The sequence below is a fragment of the Phoenix dactylifera genome, chromosome 3 (assembly GCF_051530095.1).
Source record: "Phoenix dactylifera cultivar Ajwa chromosome 3, Ajwa_hap1_PhDact_Kaust_v1.1, whole genome shotgun sequence".
Lineage (NCBI taxonomy): Eukaryota > Viridiplantae > Streptophyta > Magnoliopsida > Arecales > Arecaceae > Phoenix > Phoenix dactylifera.
Window position 1 is genome coordinate 48,562,903 of NC_143192.1, and position 21,246 is coordinate 48,584,148.

General features: G+C 38.4%; 2 protein-coding genes across 4 annotated transcripts; both read left to right on the forward strand.

Annotated features, from left to right (window-relative positions):
* Positions 1–1,570: 1,570 nt before the first annotated feature.
* UGLYAH (ureidoglycine aminohydrolase) lies at positions 1,571–14,152 on the forward strand. Of its 3 annotated transcripts, XM_008796662.6 has the most exons (13): positions 1,571–1,742; positions 1,815–1,940; positions 3,111–3,198; positions 3,288–3,364; positions 3,899–3,938; positions 5,373–5,439; positions 7,299–7,384; positions 8,306–8,387; positions 8,605–8,661; positions 12,718–12,756; positions 12,936–13,006; positions 13,710–13,763; positions 13,856–14,152. In XM_008796662.6, exons 1-13 carry the CDS (start codon positions 1,676–1,678, stop codon positions 13,923–13,925), a joined length of 924 nt encoding a protein of 307 aa, XP_008794884.4. In that variant the 5' UTR covers positions 1,571–1,675; the 3' UTR covers positions 13,926–14,152. The 3 variants fall into 3 exon arrangements, with proteins under 3 accessions (XP_008794884.4, XP_038975498.3, XP_008794886.4); XM_039119570.3 differs by lacking the exon at positions 12,718–12,756 and having other exon boundaries at positions 1,582–1,742; XM_008796664.6 differs by lacking the exons at positions 12,718–12,756; positions 12,936–13,006 and having other exon boundaries at positions 1,582–1,742.
* Positions 14,153–19,627: 5,475 nt separating this feature from the next.
* On the forward strand, positions 19,628–21,241 carry LOC103710809 (FRIGIDA interacting protein 2). Its single transcript, XM_039115992.3, has one exon. The coding sequence runs from the start codon at positions 19,759–19,761 to the stop codon at positions 20,983–20,985; it is 1,227 nt and encodes a 408-aa protein (XP_038971920.2). The 5' UTR covers positions 19,628–19,758; the 3' UTR covers positions 20,986–21,241.
* The last annotated feature ends 5 nt before the right edge of the window (positions 21,242–21,246 follow it).

The following is a 21,246-nucleotide window of genomic DNA, read 5'->3' on the forward strand; positions in this document are numbered from 1 at the left end:
TTTTTTTTTTTGCTAATAAAAAGGGGAAGAGGGGAGGAAGAGACAAGCTCACCCCCGCGTAGCAGCCCCCACCCGCCAGGAGAATGTTCGATGCGGGTAGAAATGACCGTGTGTTGGGCACCCAGGCCGGTTTTACTCATATCCTCCCCACCCGTGGGCCGGTTCGGTTATCCGATCCGACCTTCCGTGTGAGTACGTCACACTTGGCACCACCCAGGCTACCAGCCGACCAGTAGCGCTTCCAAACCTCGTATCCAGGCGTGGGGCATCCGATCCCCAAATTTAATCGACGCCCGTGCATTTCGAACCTGAAATCGCTTAGTTGGAAGCAAACGCCCCGTTCCAACTGGGCTACCACCTTGGTGATGAAGTGTCAAGTTTTCGTAGGAGGGCCGAAAACAATAAAAGAGTGGGATTACTCACTCAAAAGATAAAGTAGAAAAAACAAAAAGAGGAATGAATGAGAGTAAAATTGAACTTAGGTAAAGTATGTTCAAGTCGGTATGTCCATACAAAATTGCATAACTAACTGTTATAACATAATCATTATTTCCCTTCAACGAAGATGTTTCACAAGGATTAGAATGCACCTTATATAAACATGTAAAGGATTTTGTTTTATAAAGCACCTTATGCAAACATGTAAGTATGTTGGAATTTAACAAGTTCATGGTTATTATGCTTGGCATATTCTCAATTTAGGGAGGAACAATAGTATAATATATAATCTACTACTTAAATGAGACTTATGTGTTGGAATAATCACCTCAAAAGAACTCAAATAAACCATAAGTAATTTAATTTCACTAGAACAACCAGTTTCGATGCATACCTCTTCGAAGTCGTTTCCTTTCGATCCACAATAAAATAAATAATATCCGTAGATCGGTTCGAGGCGTGTAGTTATTTTTATTTAAAGTGATTCGCCTTCTTACGTGCACCGGATTCTGGTGATCTCTCTCCAAGATACAACGGACCGCTGAATTTATCGACGTGCACAATACTACAATTTTTTTTGAACTCGGCAGGAACTTTTCTGTATGCTCGTGCCCATAGATTGAAGAAACAAAACTTTGAAATAGAAAAAAAGAAAGATGAGAGAACTTTTTTTTTTTTTTCCCTCTCGGTGTGGTCTTCTATAGGCTTCACCCCTTCAACGTTTCTCAAGAGTGTTTTAAATGAGTTGTCAAATTAAGTTCTTCGGCAGGCAGCTCTTCATGAATGAGTTTAAATGGAGGAACTATTTTATAACCATTCTGATGAGAGATGTTTCAAATTTCAAAAAAAAACCTCTTACACTTGTGTTCATGATCGATTTCGAAAAGAACATTAACAAATTATGATGGGTCTCTTGAAGCTATATTACCTCTGCTGGAAGTTCGGAGCAGATGGAGATATACAAATTAAATAAAAAAGGTGGATCAAATGGCTAGCTAGGCAAACACCACCATCCGCAATCATACAAATACAAAATATTATCATGACACGGCACCAATAAACAATCATGACGTGGCGCACACCACGGAAGATCAACGGCAAGGATAAATTATATTACACTGCGTGCCCACGCGATCGCATGGGTAAATAATCACAGCCATTCTCAGCGGTGCATCGAGATAAGCGCTTGTCTCCGAACTCCGGAGGCGCCGTCAAAGTAAACCCTAGAAATCCTAGCATGCTGCGATCCACCACGGACCCGCCTCGTGCTCTCCACGCTCTTCTTCTTTTCCTTCTTCCATGGGGTAAGGAACTCTCTATCTCACCCTCCTCCTCTCCGTCGATTTGTAGGGACTAAACGGTTGTTTATGCCGCAGCTGTGGTGGAACTGGCATTCGGGGAGGAAGGGTTCTGCTCCGCTTCTCTATCCACCACCGACTCGAACTCACAGCCTCTCTACTGGAAAGTCACAAACCCTACCCTTTCCCCGACCCACCTCCAAGGTAAGCCTGAGGCCAATGATTTTGATTCGACTCTCATTGATTCTCGCTGCTTGCTGGGTTTTGGTGTTCTTTAATGGTCCAGAGTGGGTTTTGTATTTCGGGAATCAGAAATGTTGGTAATTTGATGGATAGTTTGTTTAGAAGCGAGGGTTTTGTGATTTCATGGGAACTAAATTTTCTTTCTCTGATTAGTTATAGAATTGATAGAAATTATGGAATTTGATACCACGACTGATGCCAAAGTCCACAATATGTTGAAGAGAAAATTCAATGCTATTTGGCATGGAGAGAAGCATATCGATGATTGCTGCTTCACAATTAAGATACAATCTCACCTTTTTTTCTGCTGTTCATGATAATGAACGTTAGATTTATATTTGTCAAATTCGGTCACAGAAATACATGCAATTCTCTGCATATTATTTAAGCAAAAGGTTGTTCCAAATTTTACTCAGGTTTTCTTTTTGTCACGCCCTTTTGTTCATATGCTCACTTAGACTGGATAGAACCTATGGAATTTAAGCTATTTGTCTAGATAACACGAGGTCCTGTCTGCTATATTTTTTTTATTGGATCCAGAATTGTGGCCCAGTAGATTTTATCATAAAAAACTTATGCTAGGAATATCAGTTGATGATCTGGTTTCAATGGATTTGGAGGCTTCAAAGGATGGCGTAGGACATAAAATGAAGCTTAATGATGATTGGCAATGGGTTTTAGGGACTTGCAAGATATCTAACATGCAACTATGCAAGGAACATGATAATAGAGATAATATGGTCTGAGATAAATTATCCAATCATCTGAATTCTATAGAAGATAGGTATGGTAGAGTCAACTATAAGCTAGATGGAAGTGTTTAACTTTAGACTTGACATTTCAGCATGAAAGGTTGGTCAAATATGTGACCATGTATTTCTTCCTAATTTGTATTGAAGCTACGTGACTGGTATGTTTCCATGAGAAGGAAAAAATCTTTTGAAAACAAGGTTTGATTCTCATTGGTTATACAACAATTTGTTTTATACACACATTATTATGAGAGAATAGGCTGTGACTAAAGCTTTGAAATTATGATCACATCAGTCACCTTAAATATAGTTCCTCATCTTTTATCTAGTTTGTGGGTGGAAATCTCATCATCTATCATCTTTACTCATTGCCTGGCAGATTTACCGGGATTTACACGAAGTGTCTATAAAAGAGATCATGCTCTTATAACACCAGAAAGCCATGTATTCAGCCCTTTGCCAGATTGGTATTTCCATTTTATTTCTTCTCAAAGATTTATCTGATAATCAAATCTAATGTTAAGTGCCATCCTGAATTTTTTCATTCATTTTGTAGGATTAATACGTTGGGAGCATATTTGATCAGTCCGGCAATGGGTTCGCACTTTACAATGTACCTGACAAAGATGCAAGGTGTGTATCAAGTAATATTCTTTTTCGAGGAAAATGTTACATCACATAATTTGAAATACAGAAGATGCATTTCATAAAGAGTGAAGTCACGAGTTAGTATGAGCATTACATGATTACTAGTGAAGTGTCTGGGAAGAAGTTTAAATTTATACCTGCATTCAACCAATTGGAATTAGCTGAATGTCCCGCTTCAATTGATTTTGCAGCTTCTTCTCTACGAAATTAGTAAGAACTGTTTTTTTAAGTGTGAGATTCCAATTGGAGCAGTGCAGCAAATTGCAATAGTCTGGGTGGCCAAATATCCTGTTACAATATGCAAATAGTTGACTGAATAAACCATTAATATTTTTGTGGCACACATGTTTGCATTTTTGCTACGCGCTCAAATATCTTTGCACCTTTGGTTTAATAATATCTGCAGCTTTATTCATTCTTGTTGTTAGGAATTTCTCTCCACTCGACAATGCAAACTTATTGTCATTCATCATAGTTTTTAATTAATACATTTCTAATTGGTGCCATCTTTTAATGCAGAGAATTCAAAATCAGGATTACCCCCTAAAGATGTTGAAAGGTGCACTTTCTTTTATCTATTTGCTTATATAGAATGGTTATTTCCACTGCCGATTATAATCTCCAACATCTTGCTTCGTGCAATGTCTACATGCAGAGTTGTAACTATCTTCATCATGCTGTATTTATCAGTAAAAGCCAATAATATATCGTAATTGTAGATTGAAGTGTAATAAATGGAAGAAGGGAAATGCTAAACATAGATAAGAGAAAAAATGATAATCTGTAAAAGCCAATAATATATTGATCTGTAGACTTAACTGTAATAAATGGGAAAAGGGAAATGCTAAACATGGATAAGAGAGGAAAAGAAAATCTCAAACTGAGAAACACCAAAATGGAGTATGGAAGGTTTTTTAAGGATCTTTACCATTTTGTCATTCATAAACAAAAACAGTCAATCAAATATATTGCCTGTACATGCTCAGGATAATATTTTCTTGATCTTAGATGGTATACCTATTTAGGGAATCTAATGCAGCTTCTTATATGTTTTAGAACTTTTTTTTGCTAAATCCTGCTATTTTGTCAGAAGGGTTATTGCTTCCACTTATCTAAAGTCAAAAATAGGGCATCTCTGATTTCTTGATATAAAAAGCTAAGGGTCTTAAGTATGGAACTAGAGCAATTATCAGGAGTACAGTGTTACCATTAAGATTAATCAGTCAAACTGGTAATTTAAGTAAAATGATGAAACTTAGGGTTTAGACAGCAAAGATAAAGAGATTTTAGTAACTGGAGTACTAACTGGTGACCGGGAAAGAGTATCATTGAAGAATTCTTTTCTCCAAAAGGACCTAGGAGCCGTGACCTAGCACTAAAAATATCATTTTCATTGCTGAAGCACATACCAGGAAAAATAAAGTGGAAATATCAAGAAACACTTATGAAATATATGAAATTATGAATACTTTGACTTGTTCATTATGTGTGCATATACGACCTTCAGATGCGCTAAAGGCAATATAATTGATTAAAAATCACTAAATTGAATACTGCCTTGTTGCCTTGTGCTCAAATTTTTTGAATCGCTCTCTGTCAAAATAAGACTTTATAGAAACTGAAACAAACTACCACATGACTCACTCAAAACTTACATGACCAACCAAATAGTCAGATGATGATCTCCGACAGACTTTAACCTAAACCACCTTTATATTAAATATCAATGGGCTCCTTTTAGGACTTTTCTTTTGCCTGAAGCTCGCCAATAACCAAAGAGGGTAACTGTTATTTCTCTGTCCTCCTTTCTATTCTCCAGCCAATGTTTTGGAGATTTAATTTTCCTTGTTAACCACATATGTGATACATATTCACCTATTTTGCCTCAGCTGCATTCTGTAACATCTCATGGTTGATCTTCATCTATTTCATTCTCTGATTTAGCATCACTTTGTTAACTTTTGTTTTTGTTATGTTTTAATGAACCATCCAGGTTTGTGTTTGTCATTCAAGGCAGTGCTATTTTTTCAAATAATTCTGGAATTAACCATAAATTACCTGTAAGATCTTATTCATTTTTGAGAGATTTTTCATATTATTTTCATGTTCTTAGTTACTGCTTGTCTTTAAGATCAATATTTGAAAGTCCAGTTTCTCATTTGGTCAGCAGTGATGTGGATGTTTCTGCTGCAAAATTTTAGAATTTTGGATTTGTCTTGGCTAGTGTTGTCATGTGGGTGTATAGTGTGAGGAGACGTGCATATCTGCAGACCTAATGGTTATGGTTAGTGGATGATATGCAATTCACTTAGATTCTTAACTGCATATTGGGTAGCGTATACTGACATTTCATGCTTCCAACTTAATTGCTGCTTCCATAGCCTGCACAAGGTCTAAGATCTGAATATTTTATGCAAGATTTTAGTTGCAGAAATTTCTTCATTTGCAGGGAAAAATTGGTGCTAGATTGCTAAATCTGGTTTCAGCAATGGATCACTTTGAGAATATTAAGAAAGAATTCTTGAAAAAGATAGGAGGAAATAGCAGACATAAAGGCGGGAATAAGCGTTTTAGGTTTAGCGGGAGTGTCTTTATGATATTGGAGGGTTTGGAGTAAAAATCTTAAGACCATTCAGCTGTATTATTAGCAGATGGTGGAAATTGGATGTAACAAGAATGAGAGTTTTCAGAATAAGTGATTAGTGTAGTTGCAATCATTGGGGAGTATGTTTGTAAAAGCACTAGGTAAATGTGGTAGGATGACACATGCATAAGCATGTAATATGTTGACTTTCCCCCAGAAGTTGTGAGGTTTGAAGGTGGTAGGTGGAAGACTTTTCTTATAGTTTGCTAACCAATGATTATATAACTTGAGATCTTGAATCTATGTCATGGACACAGTGATATACACGAATAGATAAGTACATCCACATAATACATCCATATATTTATATAAAAAATCACGGATAATTTTTTGTTCAAAAGCGATCACAACCTTCAATTCTTATTGAGTTAATCATGACCATTTGAACTACACTTCCAATCTTCACTAGACACCAAGGTTTTAAATACTGGTGGGATGGCGGGGCAGCCCACCATCCCAAATGTTGAGAGTTGAGACAAGGAACCATCACGAGTGTTTGGATTGGACGAATCTGGATATAGAGTGGGATGGGATGAGACATCCACCATCTCGAGCGTTGGTACGCAGGGTATCCCATTCCATATAAAAACTAGGATAGTCTTATTCTATAGTATTTAAAACTTTGCTAAAAACACTCTCAATTTATCTTACTAGTATGTAAAGCACCAACAAATTCTGTACATGGGCATTCTTGACTTCTGGATTTTATTAAGCATTTCTTGACCATTTTAATAATTTCTATTTATTTTACACTAGTTAGGAGGCACCAAACCAAATTAACCTGACTAGGAACCATTCCCAGGTGTTAAAATAGTTCCATTTAGTCAAGATTATGACACACATTGTATTCTATCTGTTTGGTAATACCAATCAATCTCAGTGCTGGACTTAGAATGACATTCATGTCATTTTAGATTGCATTAATTTATGAGTTTAACATCTCAGTATTGCTGCAGGCTCAGAGGTGGAGGTTACAAAGTAGCATAATTGTAGTTAGTGACAGAATATTGAGGGACACTTAAAAACTGTTATAATCAAGAAACTATTTGCATCTGTTTATATGATAAATATTTCTGGATTCATCTTTATTGTATGCATGTCTTTGTGTTACTCTCGTTGCCTGCTTTAAGTTATTTTTTAAGATTATTGTTTATTTTTGTATATTGCTGAACTTGTGCTGCTCTTTGAATTCAGGCACAAACTAAATTAGCATTTTTTTACTGTTTCATTGAGTTCCCAAAATGTGGGAGTTTATCATCCTTCTCTTGAATGTAGGTGGACTCATATGCATATTTGCCCGCTAATGTGGAGCATACATTGAAGTGTGACAAAACAGCTACCCTCATCATCTTTGAGCGGAGGTTGCTTTTCTCATTAATTTGGAAAAGTTCATAAATAACAAGTTCGTGCATTGTGCTTGAGAAGTTTTCTGTTCTTGTTTAACCATGTCTTTGCACATAATACATTCTTTGAAATTTCACTTAGTAATCAAACTCCTGCAATTGTTCATAAAATGTTTAATGGACTGGAACTCTAAGCTTATATCTTTTTCACTTATTGATAGCTATTTGTTAAGCCCAAGGTCTGACGAACCGGCCCGTACCGGCCGGTTCGAACTGGTCCGGCCTATAATCGGTACGCCGGAGCAGTGAAAACCGGTACAGGCAGGTTCTATGCCGGAGACGAAGAAGACGAAGAGAAGAAGAGAGAGCGCGGGGAAGAGAGCGAGGGAGAAGACTTGTGGTCGTCATCGGAGATCCGCGGAGGGGCGGCGGAGCCCGCAGGGGGCAGGGGAACCCGCAGGGGTGCGGCGGAGGATGCGGCTTTTTAATTTGGGGATTTTAAGTAAAGTCGGCAAATCGGATGTTGACTTCACTTAAAAATCTCCAAATTAAAAAGCCGCGGCCGTGCCCCGCGTGTTCCCCCGCCCCCCGCGGGCCTCCGCCGCCCCTCTGCGGCTCTCCGATGGCGTCGACGGGTCTCCTCCCTCTCTTCTCTGTGCTCTCTCTTCTTCTCTTCTTCTTCTTCGGCTCCGGTGGAGAAGAGCTGCTGGTTCGTCTTGGCCGGTTCTGGAACGAACCGGAACCGTACCGGTCCGGTAGGCGACCCGGTACGGCGAACCTTGATTAAGCCATTTGTGAAGTAGCACATTTTTTATTTCTACTTCAAGACATCATCCAATTTGTTTCCCACCTCTCAGCCCCCTCCCCGCCACCCAATTCATTCTGCTCCTTTCCCTTTTCAACAAACATTTAAGAGCCATGCAAACCTCTTTGATTTAGGTATGCCATCCTGGAAGATCACTATCATGAACAAATTATTGGTTCAACAGACAAGCAGCCACTTCTTGAAACTCCAGGGGAGGTAGATATTTTTGCCCTTTCATCCACTTATGTTCTATTTTCTGTCTTCGGCAGTAGATAGAATGTTTTGAGATTTGATTATTCTGAATATCCTTTTGCATCTCGTTTTTTTGGCTATTAGTCTTCTTGCCTTATCACTAGTCCTTTTTCCACTATTTGTGTGCTGAATAAATTCTGCATCCTTGGTTTTATCTTTTGTATTTTACCTGTTTATTTAGGTATTTGAACTGAGAAAACTGCTGCCTACTTCAGCTTCATATGATTTTAACATCCATGTAAGTCAATTTTGTACTAATCTGAGATTCTTTTGCTCATACTTTTTGCTGCTTATTTTAAATATAGTGTTAGAAATTTTGAATCTCCAGTTTATCGATATGATGACTTAGATGGACTATGCAAAACTTGAGATGACCATTGTCTTCTGGATGCTTGTCACGGATGCCAAGTGTCGGACTTTGGAATCTCCAAAAATCTACGCAAATGACCATTAGGTATCTGTAGAAGTATGGAATTTTATGAGGAGCTTTTAATTGGTGTTTTCCTAATGTTGTGGGAAGGGATAGAAGAGCTATTGGACAGATGACATGATTATGCAATATTTGCACTGTCATAAAGTAGCTACAAGGCCACTTGTAAGTTGTGAGGCAGGTGGTTCTTCAATACTAATTCAAATGGAGTTTGCTACCAGTTATTGGCAGATGATTGTAGTCGAAGAACCGGTATCCAGAAAAGATTGGTGATGGAATAATAAATTGTACATTTCCTGGTAATCCAGAAAAGGTTTTCAATCTTTACAGATCATAAATTGTACATTTCCTGGTAATCCAGTTAAAAAATTGGAAATGATGAAATAATATAAATTGGTGATGAAATGCATTAGCTGAACAGAATTAGAAGGGTGAAGTGGGACATATTGGAGCATGGACCTCTCTTGAAGCCTCTGGATGTTCATGTGGCATTCTAAGTCTATGTTCAGGAATTCTGCTATCTTCTGGGAGATCAAGTATTTTCATTTTTCAGTCAAGTTCACCTACAAGAATGATGGAGTACAACGGAATTTAACATCATTATTATTCAACAAATGTAAAATGTAAGCATCAGTTCTGGTTGGAGTTGGACGGTATGGAAAGGCAGTGCCTTGATAAATGAGTGGTAAACTTTCTATCTGCCCCATGCATGTCTATTTTGGCAACAACTTTAGTACTCCATTGGTATATCTAACTGACTATGCCCTTATGTTGAAATATTCCTAATTAAATCATCATAATAGATGATCTACACCATCCTTAATACCTATAAGATAATACTTAAGTATGTTAGCTGGTTCTTACCTTATCATCGATTGTTCAAACATTGATAGTTTTCTATAGCTTGCATTTCCTCTTCTCCTGATAAAGATTTAGAAGTTTCCATAGTAGTTTGATAGGAACCCAATTCCTATCTATGATATTTCAAGCAAAATAAATTAGGAAAATAGAGAAAATAGGTAGAAGAAGGAAAATTCAATCACTTCAAGGGGTTTGGGACCTCCAATAGCCTTTAAGCTGATTTTATTAAATTGATCATGCATTTAGATGGCCCCTTGGGCAATACAGAGATTCATGAATACTTATCCTACAAGAAGAAGGAAATGCAAAATAGGAAATATGAAGTAGCCAATCTCTAATAGACTTGGACTACTCTTAAACTAAACTCCTATCCTAAATCAAAATAAGGGTATTAACTTATGAAACCTATCATTGCCTCCTCTTTCAAAACGACCTTGTCGTCAAGGTTAAATTCTTCTAGGATGTGCATGGCAATCACATTCATCTTTGTTATCTTGTGAAGTGTCAATGGGTGCAGGCTCAATAAGGGAAAAATTTCATTTGCAACAGAGCCCTTTTTGCTGCTTTTCATTACAATGCGAACGTAAGTCTTTGTTTGTTCTTTCCATGAGCTCCTCTTGTGTAAGCCAGTTAACATGTTTGTTGTTGAGTGCATCTTCTTGAAACACTGCAAATTGCTTGCTATTTGCTACAATTTGCTCTTTTACTCAAGATCTAACTATTTCATTAAGTCTTTCATCTTGTAATTGGGCAAAAGAAGTAGCTGCTATCATAGTATGGGGCTTAGACATCCTGACCTCAAAACAAGTTTCTAAGCAAGTCCAATAAAAGTTCCACCAAGCTGTCGTTCCAATCAATCACGAGGTCATTCATGAGCTGCTCAAAATGACTTTGATATTCCAAAACAGTTGTTGTCTGATAATTTTTTGCAAGCTTGCCATCGACATTCTCATATTCAAAAGGACCCAAACAGACAATGAGTTCAAAAAATTATTTCCCCATGTAGGAAGCCTATGGTATGACTCAAACTGATCATATCACTAGATTTCTCACTAGTAAGATTGATAGGAGCAATCTCAACTTTTGAAATACATGTAATACCATGAAAACAGAAGTAATTTTCTGCTCTTGATATCCAACCTGGCGGATCACCATCTTGCCATGGAGGAAACTCCACTTTCATGCAAGGGAAACTAAAATTTTTATGGTGACGTATACCTTTATCTTTAGCATTTCTAGTATCCTTTGCATAGAGGTGCTGGCCTTGCATATCCTCCATTTTTTGGTTCAGGAGGCTCTTTGGGAATGACAATGGATGCTGAAGTCAAATCGTGATGATCCTTGCAAAATTGTTCAAAGGCTTGAGTGATTGTGGCTAGCAGGAATTCCTTTAGTGGATTGAGCTTGTGATCAAACTTGGCCTCCAATCATGCTTCAGATTCGGTCCCATTGCGAGTCTCTTGTTCGGTTATTTGCTTGTTTAGAAAAACTTCCTGTATCTATGCTGCAGGACTCTAGATCTGTAATACCAAACCTTTTCTTCTGATTTTGTGTGTGAGTCATGCACTAGGAAAGATGCTCTGATATCAAGCTGATAGGAATTCAATCACTCTCTATGTTATTTCAGTCAAAATAAAATAGAAAATAGGAATGGTAGGTAGAAGAAGGGATATTCGATCACTTTGAGTGGATTGGGGCGTGTAAAAGCCTTTCGGTTATTTTTATTAAATTGATCAAGTGTCTAGATGGCCCCTAGGGCATTACAATATTTATTCATGACTACTTATGCTACAAGAATAAGGAAAAGCAGAATAAGAAATATGAGGTAGCCAATCTCTAATGGACTCAGACTCCTCTTAAACTAAACTCCTAACTTAAATCAAATCAAAATTATAATACTAAATTAAGAAACATATCATAGTTAAATAAAAAAGAGAAAAGAAAACCCTCTCAAGTCGCAACCAGTAAGTGCGAAATATAACTTAAAGTGCCTATAAACTTTTTTTTTTAAATGTAGCAAATGTTAGTGCAAGAGAAAAGGTTTGTTTTTCTCTTTTTAATATAAAATGCCATTTAATAGTCGACTTCTTATCATGCACATTATTATTCAAATTAGACCTATCATTTAGATTTATATATACCAAGGATTGAAGTATTAGTATCAGTATCTATGCCAGTGCCTTACTGATATGCCACGAGCTAGTATGTTATGATACCATACAGCACCTGGGGGGTGGGTGCACTGTACCAATATTGTTACCTTACTGGTAAGGTATTGTGTGGCTGTATGGACCAAGGTCCGCCGTACCGGTACCGGTCGGCGTACCGGTGGCGTACCGGTCCGAACCGGTGGCGTACGGGTTCTTCAACAATAAATTACCGGTACCGGATTTCACGCTGATCCGGTACCGGTTCCAGGCCGGACCGGTACGTACCGGCCGGTACGGACCGGTACGGCAGACCATGGTATGGACCAGTATGAACCGGTACTTTAATCCTCGATTTATTTGCCTATATCATACAAAACTATCCTCATCTTGAGAATTTTGGTGGTTAGGTGCCGGACAATGTGGGGCACCTCGACATCTGGCACCAATGCCAAGTGCCTAGGTATCACTGCACCAAGGCATAGTTGTGTTCTGTCATTGTTTTAAGTTTATTGCACTTACGGTGCCTGTGTCCATGCTTGTTTGGGCACAGCATGTAAGCACCACTTACGTTGGATGTCATTTAAATGCAAAAAAGCTAGAAATATGCATACAAATAAAGAACTCATATTTTTTAAAAATCAATAAATATTTTAAATTTATTTAAGATGTTATAGCTAGTATTTACTGGATCTCTGCAATAATTTATCTGCCATTTTTGTTGTGAGCTTTTAGCATAATCCTACTAAGAAGCATCTATACTATCAAGAAAATGTGGCTGAAAGTCCTAGGAGCCACAAAAAAATTTATTCTCAATATGCTAAAAGCCTAAGAATTTTGTCTCCCCTCCATGCAGATAATGGACTTCCAACCTGGAGAATATCTTAATGTGAAGGTTTGTCAACAATTATTTTGTCTGGCTATAAGTTCTGCTATGACGAGAGGCAACTAAAATGATGAAATCCTGCTTATGTAATCAATTGCTTTCTGAAGCGATTGAGAACGATTCTAGTAGCTGTTCTGGCCCTATTTTAAAGATAATGTAGATTTTTGTTGTGTTCCTTGTTGGAGCAGGAGGTTCATTACAATCAGCATGGCCTGCTGCTATTAGAGGGTCAAGGTATCTATCGCTTGGGTGATAGCTGGTAAGCCTGCGATTTGAAAAGCTATTATATTTATTCGAGAGTTGCTTTGTTGACATATCATTATGAATTTGCTGCTAATAAAGATAGGAGCTCGTATAACAAGGCAACTCCATGTCTACATATTGACAGAAACTGGTGAAATTTTTGTCTTCCATAGTCTTGCTGACCGCACTACTTTGCAGAAGCTTCCATTGCTATTGTACATTAAAGAAAGTTAAATAAAATTACAAAAAAAAGAAAATTAATCTAATGTTATTGTTGGGAAGCAGATGCACAGGAATAAATCACCTCTTTCTTACATTTTCTTCTGTTTATGTTTTGACCTTGCATGGATGATTGAAGTTGTTACAAGTCAAATATAAGAAGAAATTTCTTCCTACATTTTTCTAAAGACGTTGTCTGGTAATGCACTTACAAGGATGTCTGCGTTTTTGCTATGCTTTTCTTCTGATATGTTTCTCTTATTTGTTAGAGCTAGCATTTTCCAACATAATAAACGCTTAACTGAGAAAAATTAAGGGAAGGTGTTTTGTTTAGAGAAATGTCAACATGATGGTCGAAGGGCTTTACATTCCTACTACCGAAAACCCTTTATTGTAAATCTCTTGCTGCTTCCTTCAGCATTTTCATAATGACTTTCCTAGTTCCATACTGCTTTGGATACTTTTATAGTTGCATCATCTTTTTGCTCTCTTAAAAACAGGTACCCAGTTCAAGCTGGCGATGCCATTTGGATGGCACCATTTGTACCTCAATGGTATGATTTTTCTTTAATTGTTGTTAGCAAGTCTCTTCAATTCTTCCATCACGGGTTGGCTTAAAACCTCAGATTCCTACTCTGATATACAGGTATGCAGCGCTGGGAAAAACCCGCTCAAGGTACTTGCTGTACAAGGATGTCAACAGGAATCCTTTGTAATCTAATGCAAATGCTCACATATAAGACAGGATTCATATATCTGTTGATGTAGGTATATAATATAATAATCCAGGAACTGCTTTCTTTTATTTTGTTGAGTTCACCTTGCCATTGTCCAAAGGCAAGAACATTATTGTATTAAATGCTGATTCCATAGATGATTGTCATAGTAAAGATAGTATTTTGAACTCGAAATCTTATATAAAGGTATGAAAAGGTGCGCATTGTATTGTTTGCCTTGCCTGCCGAATTTGAAGATCTGGGCATTTGGGAACCATTCAGCGGGAATCCAAGAATCGGAATCATCAAATAATCTGGAGAATCTGCCTACAGTTCAAAGAGAGCTTGGATTATCAAAAACTGTAGAAGTTCTGAGAGAATTAAGTTATTTTTTTTCATATATCCATATGTTTATCCATGTAGAACAAGCATAGGAGAGGCAGAGACAATAAATGACAGCAAAATTACCACTTGCAAAAATAGCAGATGGTATCTTTGACTTTGGTGCGCACAAGTGATTCTTGAATAAATCAAAATTTACATGGAAATAACATTGAGGTAGATCGAGTATACCAAATTCTCCCAAATTCTAGAGGTGTTCTATTTTAAATTTTTAATTGCCTCGAACCACGTGTGTAATTAGATTTACTCTAAGAAATCAGATGCACTAGCTCTTAGCAAAGGGTCACAAATACAGATTGCTAAGATAATTGGTACAAGATACTTGTTTTTTTTTCTGGATTTTTTGTTGGGGACGTGAGGTTTAATCTCGTATGAAATAATTAATGGCAGATAAACATGCTAATATACTCGTTGGTCCCAAAATTTAAGCAAAGTGTTTAAGTTGAATCGGATTTTGGATTGTATCTTCTCCTCGTGGGCCTCAAACTCTCATTTTTTCCCAACAAGTGATCAAAATCGATAACTGACGATCTCGCCAGTGCCAGTAAAAATCTGCTTACGTGTAAAAAATGGAAGTAGATGCATGATGCACTAGAGAAGAGTAACTAAGCAAGAAGTTAAAACCAGCTTACACACGAGAAAGTTGAGGATCATATTGGAGGTCTAGTCCCAAATGGAGTACTTAGTGAGAGGTAGATGGATGGTGCACTCAAAAACAGTAATTGGCCAGGAAAAATTGGATTCAACATGAAGGGGGAGAGTATCGAGAATCGCATGGGAGATTTTGTCCCACATGGAATCACTAGAGATAAATGGATAAGAGGAGAATATTGAGAATAACATGTGAAATTTAGTCCACATGGAATAATTAGTGAAAAGGGATATGGATGGTGCATTCTCATGGAATAATTAGTGGAATATTGAGAATCACATGCAAGATTGAGTCTCATATAGAATAATTAATAGAAAGAGTGGATGATGCATTCTTATGGAATAATAAGCGGAAAGGTTGATGGATGGTGCATTCTCCTGCAATAATTAGGGAAAGGTAGATGGAGAGTACATTCGAGAAGAATGATTGGGTGAGAAGTTAAAATCAGCTTATATTATGGTTTAATCTCACATAGAATAATTAGTAGAAGGTAGATGGATAGATGATGCACTCAAGAAGAGTAATTGGGTGGGAAGTTAAAATCGGCTCACACGTGAAAAGGGAAGAATGTTGAGGATCATATATGAGTTTTAGTTGAGGATCATCTATGAGATTTAGTCCCATATGGAATAATTGATTGGAGGTAGATGAATTGATATATTAATTAGGCTCAAAGCCTAAGAAAACTTAATAACTTAAGATTTTGTATTTATTAAGGCCCTCAACAATTTATAAGACTTGGCCTCAGTTTTTAAAATTCATGATTAGTGCACATCTCTATTATAAGCTTGACTATGTTGCATGGTACGAGAGACTGATATACATCATGGGTGATCTTGTAGATATACATCATGGTACGAGAGATTGATGAACAACTCAGCCTGTCTACATTCTATCTTGAGAAAACTTTGAATGTATATTAGTTATGTCCATATCTAGTTAAAATTAGCAGAATCTAGAATCATGTTCTTTGGATCTTTTAGCAAGGCAAGTAGAGATGAGAAGCTATTGTCTCAAAAATGTGGAGTTCAGCGAAGTTTTTAAGTCATGACAATAAATGGCAAATGATTCAGCCTATTAAGTTCTTACAAGATATAGGATGGTCATGAAAGAATAATGATGCTACAATTCACATCCTCTTCCTTTTGAATTCAATCAGCAGTCCTTCGTGCATCGTTCAACAGTAGGCGACTAAACTCTAAACTGGGACTGTGTCAGTAGATCCTATCATCTTTCTATCTCTTATTCAATCACCAATTCACCCATCATTAATTAATGAATGAATGACAGTGGTGATTAACAGACTTCCCATTATCGGAGAGGATGATCAAACTTAAAATGCAAAACAAAAAAGAAAAATGGAAATTTTTCATTCTTCATAATTTCTACGCATAAAGTCATAAACAATCATTTTCATCTACATTAGGCATCACCTTTTAGTGGTATTGTGCAAAGATGAGAGCTTCAATTTGTATCAATAAGTTGAATAATATTTGAAAGAAAAAAAATGATAAGTAACATCATCAAGATCTCAGAAGCGTCAGTACCTAAGACACAGACTCCAGTCAAAGCTGTTATTCATTATTTCAATTTCTTTATTAGGCCTATCCATGAAAAAGACACCATGCACTGAATTATTCTTTCCCATTGACACATAAGTTTTAGTGTAAATAATATTAATAAAGTCACATAATAGTGAATTGTCGAATAAGTAATTGTTCGTCTGGTTATGATTTGAATTAAGTTAATACATGGACGCTCAGACAACAACCCATATATGATTCGAGTTATTAGATATGTACCATCTTTAAATCGCATATCGTTAAAAAATCCATAGTCCATATTTCTAATGGTTAATAAAAAAATATTATTCTTTTTTTTTTCCGGTAGATGCATAAGCGTGAAATAGGTTAGAATTTTTAGATAATATTTTTTTATTTTTAGAAATAATAAATTATATCCAATAATTTGAATTATCAGTTTTTATGTGTGTGTGAAATAGGAGCCAAATTTCTAGTTCTTTATATAGTTTCAAAAACAGCATGTAAAATTTGCACCAATAATGTTCCCACCCTCTTGAAATTGGGAGCCAAAATTATTTGGTATAACGACAGCTCACACGCACAGGATGTAAGTACAAATAACAAAATCAGAAAAAAATAAATAATACAAAGATCGGGTACAGATGCATCGTTACCTTAAATAAATTCTCTTGAGTGATGGGCTGTAAATAAGACTATTTAGTCAGCTGCACTGTTCGTCTTTTTATAAATATATATAGCTTAGGTCGTTTTTATCTTTAAAAAAAACTGCGATCATTACGTACTATCAAATTCAAACTTGCATCAAGATTTCAGCTGCGAATATATTCTATCACCGCGGCTGAGTTTCTTCAGTTTACCATTTTGTCGAACCTCGCCCACCGTGGCACGATACTAGGCGCCAAAACCATCGCTTTCATCCATCCGTCTAGTCCCATCCGGCTTGTTCTGCTGCTCCGCGGGCAGCTATCCGGTGGCCGGCATTCCGTTATTCTGATGTGGATTTGAGCCGTTCGATGAAGAGATCAAGATGCAACTTACGGCCAGGATCGGTGAGTTTCGTTTAGTTCGAACTGCTTAGGGGGTATAGCACAACTCGCTCTCGTAACGCGCGCTCGCGTTGACCCGGATTAAAATGGTGTGGGCTCCTCCAGGCAACGGTTTTGTAGGTTTTGCATTCGACCCCTTTCAAAATTTTAAATGCGCAGACCCGTCTTTTCTCTTTCTCGTTCATATAATCTCATCTGGATCAATACAGTATTTGTTACTGTCTGTGAGAATAGCCTTCTTGATGGCCGTCAACTTGCTTGATGGCCGTTCCGTTCCATCGCCTGGTGGCCTATCATAGTCTTTCTTAGTTATTGATGGGGTTGTGTTGTAGGAAAATGAGACAGATGCTATGAAAGCCTTACATTTATTATTGAGTATGTGATGTTTAATTATAAAAAAAAACTTTGTTGTGGAGTAATAATTTTCTCAAACAAATTCTTCAAATAGTTAAGCTAGACACAAGTTCTGTTTTGTTTCCCAGAGGTGTTATTTTTCCTATTGCTCCATCAAGAAAAGAGTAAAAAACATTATATTCTTTAACAAGAATAAATTTTAATAAATGTATTGTCTAAATAATTTTAGAATATAGTTGTTACACTCTCCTAATCATATTTGAACATGAAGCCCTCGCTTAGAGAGATGGATGCTAATTGAGTAAGCTACTAATTATTGCTAATTATTTAAAAAATTATATCAAGCAAAATAAAATATTCCAAATAATATTATCCTAAGTTTTTTTTACAAAATATAAGGGAGACGTCGTTTTTTGAGATAAAATCTGCTGTATGTAAAAAGTAGTGCGGGCCTAAGTTTTATTGGTTATTTTGTAGTATTTTTTAAGTGTGTCTAAATCACAATCAATGTTAAATCATGAAGGGCATCATTGTCAAGGACAATGAAGACATCAAAGAGCTATTAGTAATGGAATTGATATATTCATTTTGGGATGCATTTAATGGTAAAGAAAAAAGTTAAAAATGACTTGCCACATGATGTGTAAAATAATTTTTTGTTAACTCGAAAATACTCAAGTATACGATAATATATAAAATGATTATAATTTTAAATCATACGTCTTGCTGTCATAATTATTTAATAAAATATTTTACTAACTACATCGGCCAAAATAGTTGCAAAAATTCTATTCAAACATATTATTTTACTCATATCAAAATAGGAGTTTATAAAGAATCAAAAGAAAAAGAAGAAAGAAAGTTGAATGCTTTGGCAATCATCGCAGAATATGTCCTTGATAGGATATACTATGACAAACTACTTTAATATAATATTAATATCTAGCATGATTCATGTGATTCTCTTTGTAATACAATAATTAAGAAAACTATATTGATTTAAAATGATAAATCACTCCACTATAATCCCACACCCATTATTGTAGTCATTCTTCACAAGATTTTATTTTAAATCGAGCCAGTGTAAATTGCTAATTATATAAGAAGAACATATCCATTAACTAAGATATTTTAGGCTATCTCTTATTAACTAGATAGATAAGAGTGCTATTTTTTTCTTATATAAATACCAGATAGATTGTAAATTTTTCCTTCAATAAGGTATAGTTTAGACAAAATCTGAAGATATACGATAGTTTTATGTTGCATCCATATCACTGATATATCCATAGCTATATCTACCATTAGCCTGGCACTATGCATGGTAGAGAAATGTGCCCAGATATGATTTAAAATAATTTGTTTTAATTATATCACATGTATTTTTGAACTACAAGTTGTGATTCTATAATACATATATTGAGTTTTGTCATGCAATTAATTTTTCTAAAAAACATTAAAACATAAAATTAAATGTTTCTACCCTGAACTCTGAATAGAGTCTGTTTTTTAGCACCACGTGGAACAAAATATCTATACTTGGCAGAAAAGATGAAATTATGCTTTTAACACCAGGTCCAACTTTCATTTTAGAAGTTTTGGATCCAATCAAACAGTCAATTATCGTCCAGGGGTTAACTGCATAATTCACAAAAAATTTTCCAGCCGCTCCGAAAGCCAAACACCGCCACCAAGGCTGCCCAATCAGCCGGTCAAGACACCGCCCGCGCCGCGGTGGGGGCGGCCACCACTCACCCCCGTTAGCGCGCGCCGCAGCGTAAGCCGCCTACCCCTAGGCGGTGCCCCGATCCACCCCCCAACTATCCAACAAAAGTATGCCTCTTTTCTCCCACCTCCTCCCCACCCCAACCACCACCACCTCCTCCTCCAAACCCTCCTCCCTCATGGCTTCCTCCTCCTCCGCCGCCGCCGCCGACGCCACCAAAGACCCCCCCTCCTCTCCCTCCCCTCCCCCCTCCTCTTCCGCCCCCGCTCCCCCCTCCGCCTCCGCCCCCTCAGCCGCCGCGGCCGCCGCCTCACCCTCCCCTTCCCCATCCCCGGCCCGATCCCCGTCCCACCTCCCTCTCCCGGCTCCCCCCTCCTCCGCCTCCTCCCGCCGCCTCCCTCCCCCCTGCTGGACCCATGAGGAAACCCTAGCCCTCATCGACTCCTACAGCGACAAGTGGTACGCCCTCCGCCGCGGCAACCTGCGCGCCTCTCACTGGCAGGAGGTCGCCGACGCCGTCGCCCGCCGTTGCTCGCGCCTACCACAGGCCTCCCCTAAGACCTCCGTCCAGTGCCGCCACAAGGTCGAGAAGCTCCGCAAGCGCTACCGCGCCGAGCGCCAGCGCTCCGTCGCCCACGACCCCTCCGCCCCTCCCTCCTCCTCCTGGGTCTACTTCCGCAAGATGGACGCCATGGAGCACGGCAGCGCCCCCTCCTCGTCCTCCGTCGCCGCCGCCTCCCGCCCGTCCTCCTCCCATGCCCCGCCGCGCTCCCGCTCCGACGACGACGGCGACGAGGAGGAGGAGGAGGAGGATGGCCGCGGCCGTGCCGGCGGAGGCGGCGGCGCCAACACCCGCAGCCTCCACCGCCTTATGGCCAACGGCGGCGGGATCGGCGGGGGGCTCAGGTTCACCATCCCGAAGGCGGTGCGGTCCAAGATCACCACCGGATCTAGGGTCGAGGAGAGGGCCCCGGCCCCGAGCGCAGGCGGCGTCGTGAACCCTAGCCCTACCACCCGGTTCTTCAAGGGCTACGGCGGGGCAAGGCCGGCTATGGAGGAGATGAGGAGGCGGCTGGAGAAGAGCAGGAGGAGAAGGGAGAGGGACTCGTCGGATGCGGTCGGGGAGATGGTCTCGGCGCTGAGGATGCTGGGGGATGGGTTCATGAGGATGGAGCAGATGAAGATGGAGATGGCGAGGGAGATGGACAAGGTGAGGAGGGAGATGGAGTTGAAGCGCACTGAGATGATCCTCGATTCCCAGCGCCGGATCGTCGACGCCTTCGTCAAGGGTTTCTTCGGGGGGAAGAAGAGGGCCAAGGTCTCTCCCGAAGCTTGAAAAGGTGTCACCTTTCTTTTGTTTCCGACTTCTTTTCTTCTCTTTTTGTTAAGGTAATGCTATGTATGAAAGTAGATATAGAATTCTCCGTGTGGAAGATGGATGGATGGTATCATGGGGACGGGGTGCTTTGTTTTTATTTTCTTGTTTTTAATGGAATCATATATGAAGCACTGGCTTGAATTATTTCCACTTCCTTTTCTTTCTTTTTATGCATGGCTAATAAAGGTAAATTATGTGCGAGTTTCTTTTGCTTTGAGT

What these genes read in the sequence shown, in the direction of transcription:
- UGLYAH (XM_008796662.6), top strand. Translation starts at nt 1,676, where the DNA reads ATGCTGCGATCCACCACGGACCCGCCTCGTGCTCTCCACGCTCTTCTT. An exon ending in TTCAGCCCTTTGCCAGATTG is followed by an intron (nt 3,199 to 3,287) that starts GTATTTCCATTT and finishes TTCATTTTGTAG; the next exon opens with GATTAATACGTTGGGAGCAT. An exon ending in GAGAATATCTTAATGTGAAG is followed by an intron (nt 12,757 to 12,935) that starts GTTTGTCAACAA and finishes TTGTTGGAGCAG; the next exon opens with GAGGTTCATTACAATCAGCA.
- LOC103710809 (XM_039115992.3), top strand. Translation starts at nt 19,759, where the DNA reads ATGCCTCTTTTCTCCCACCTCCTCCCCACCCCAACCACCACCACCTCC.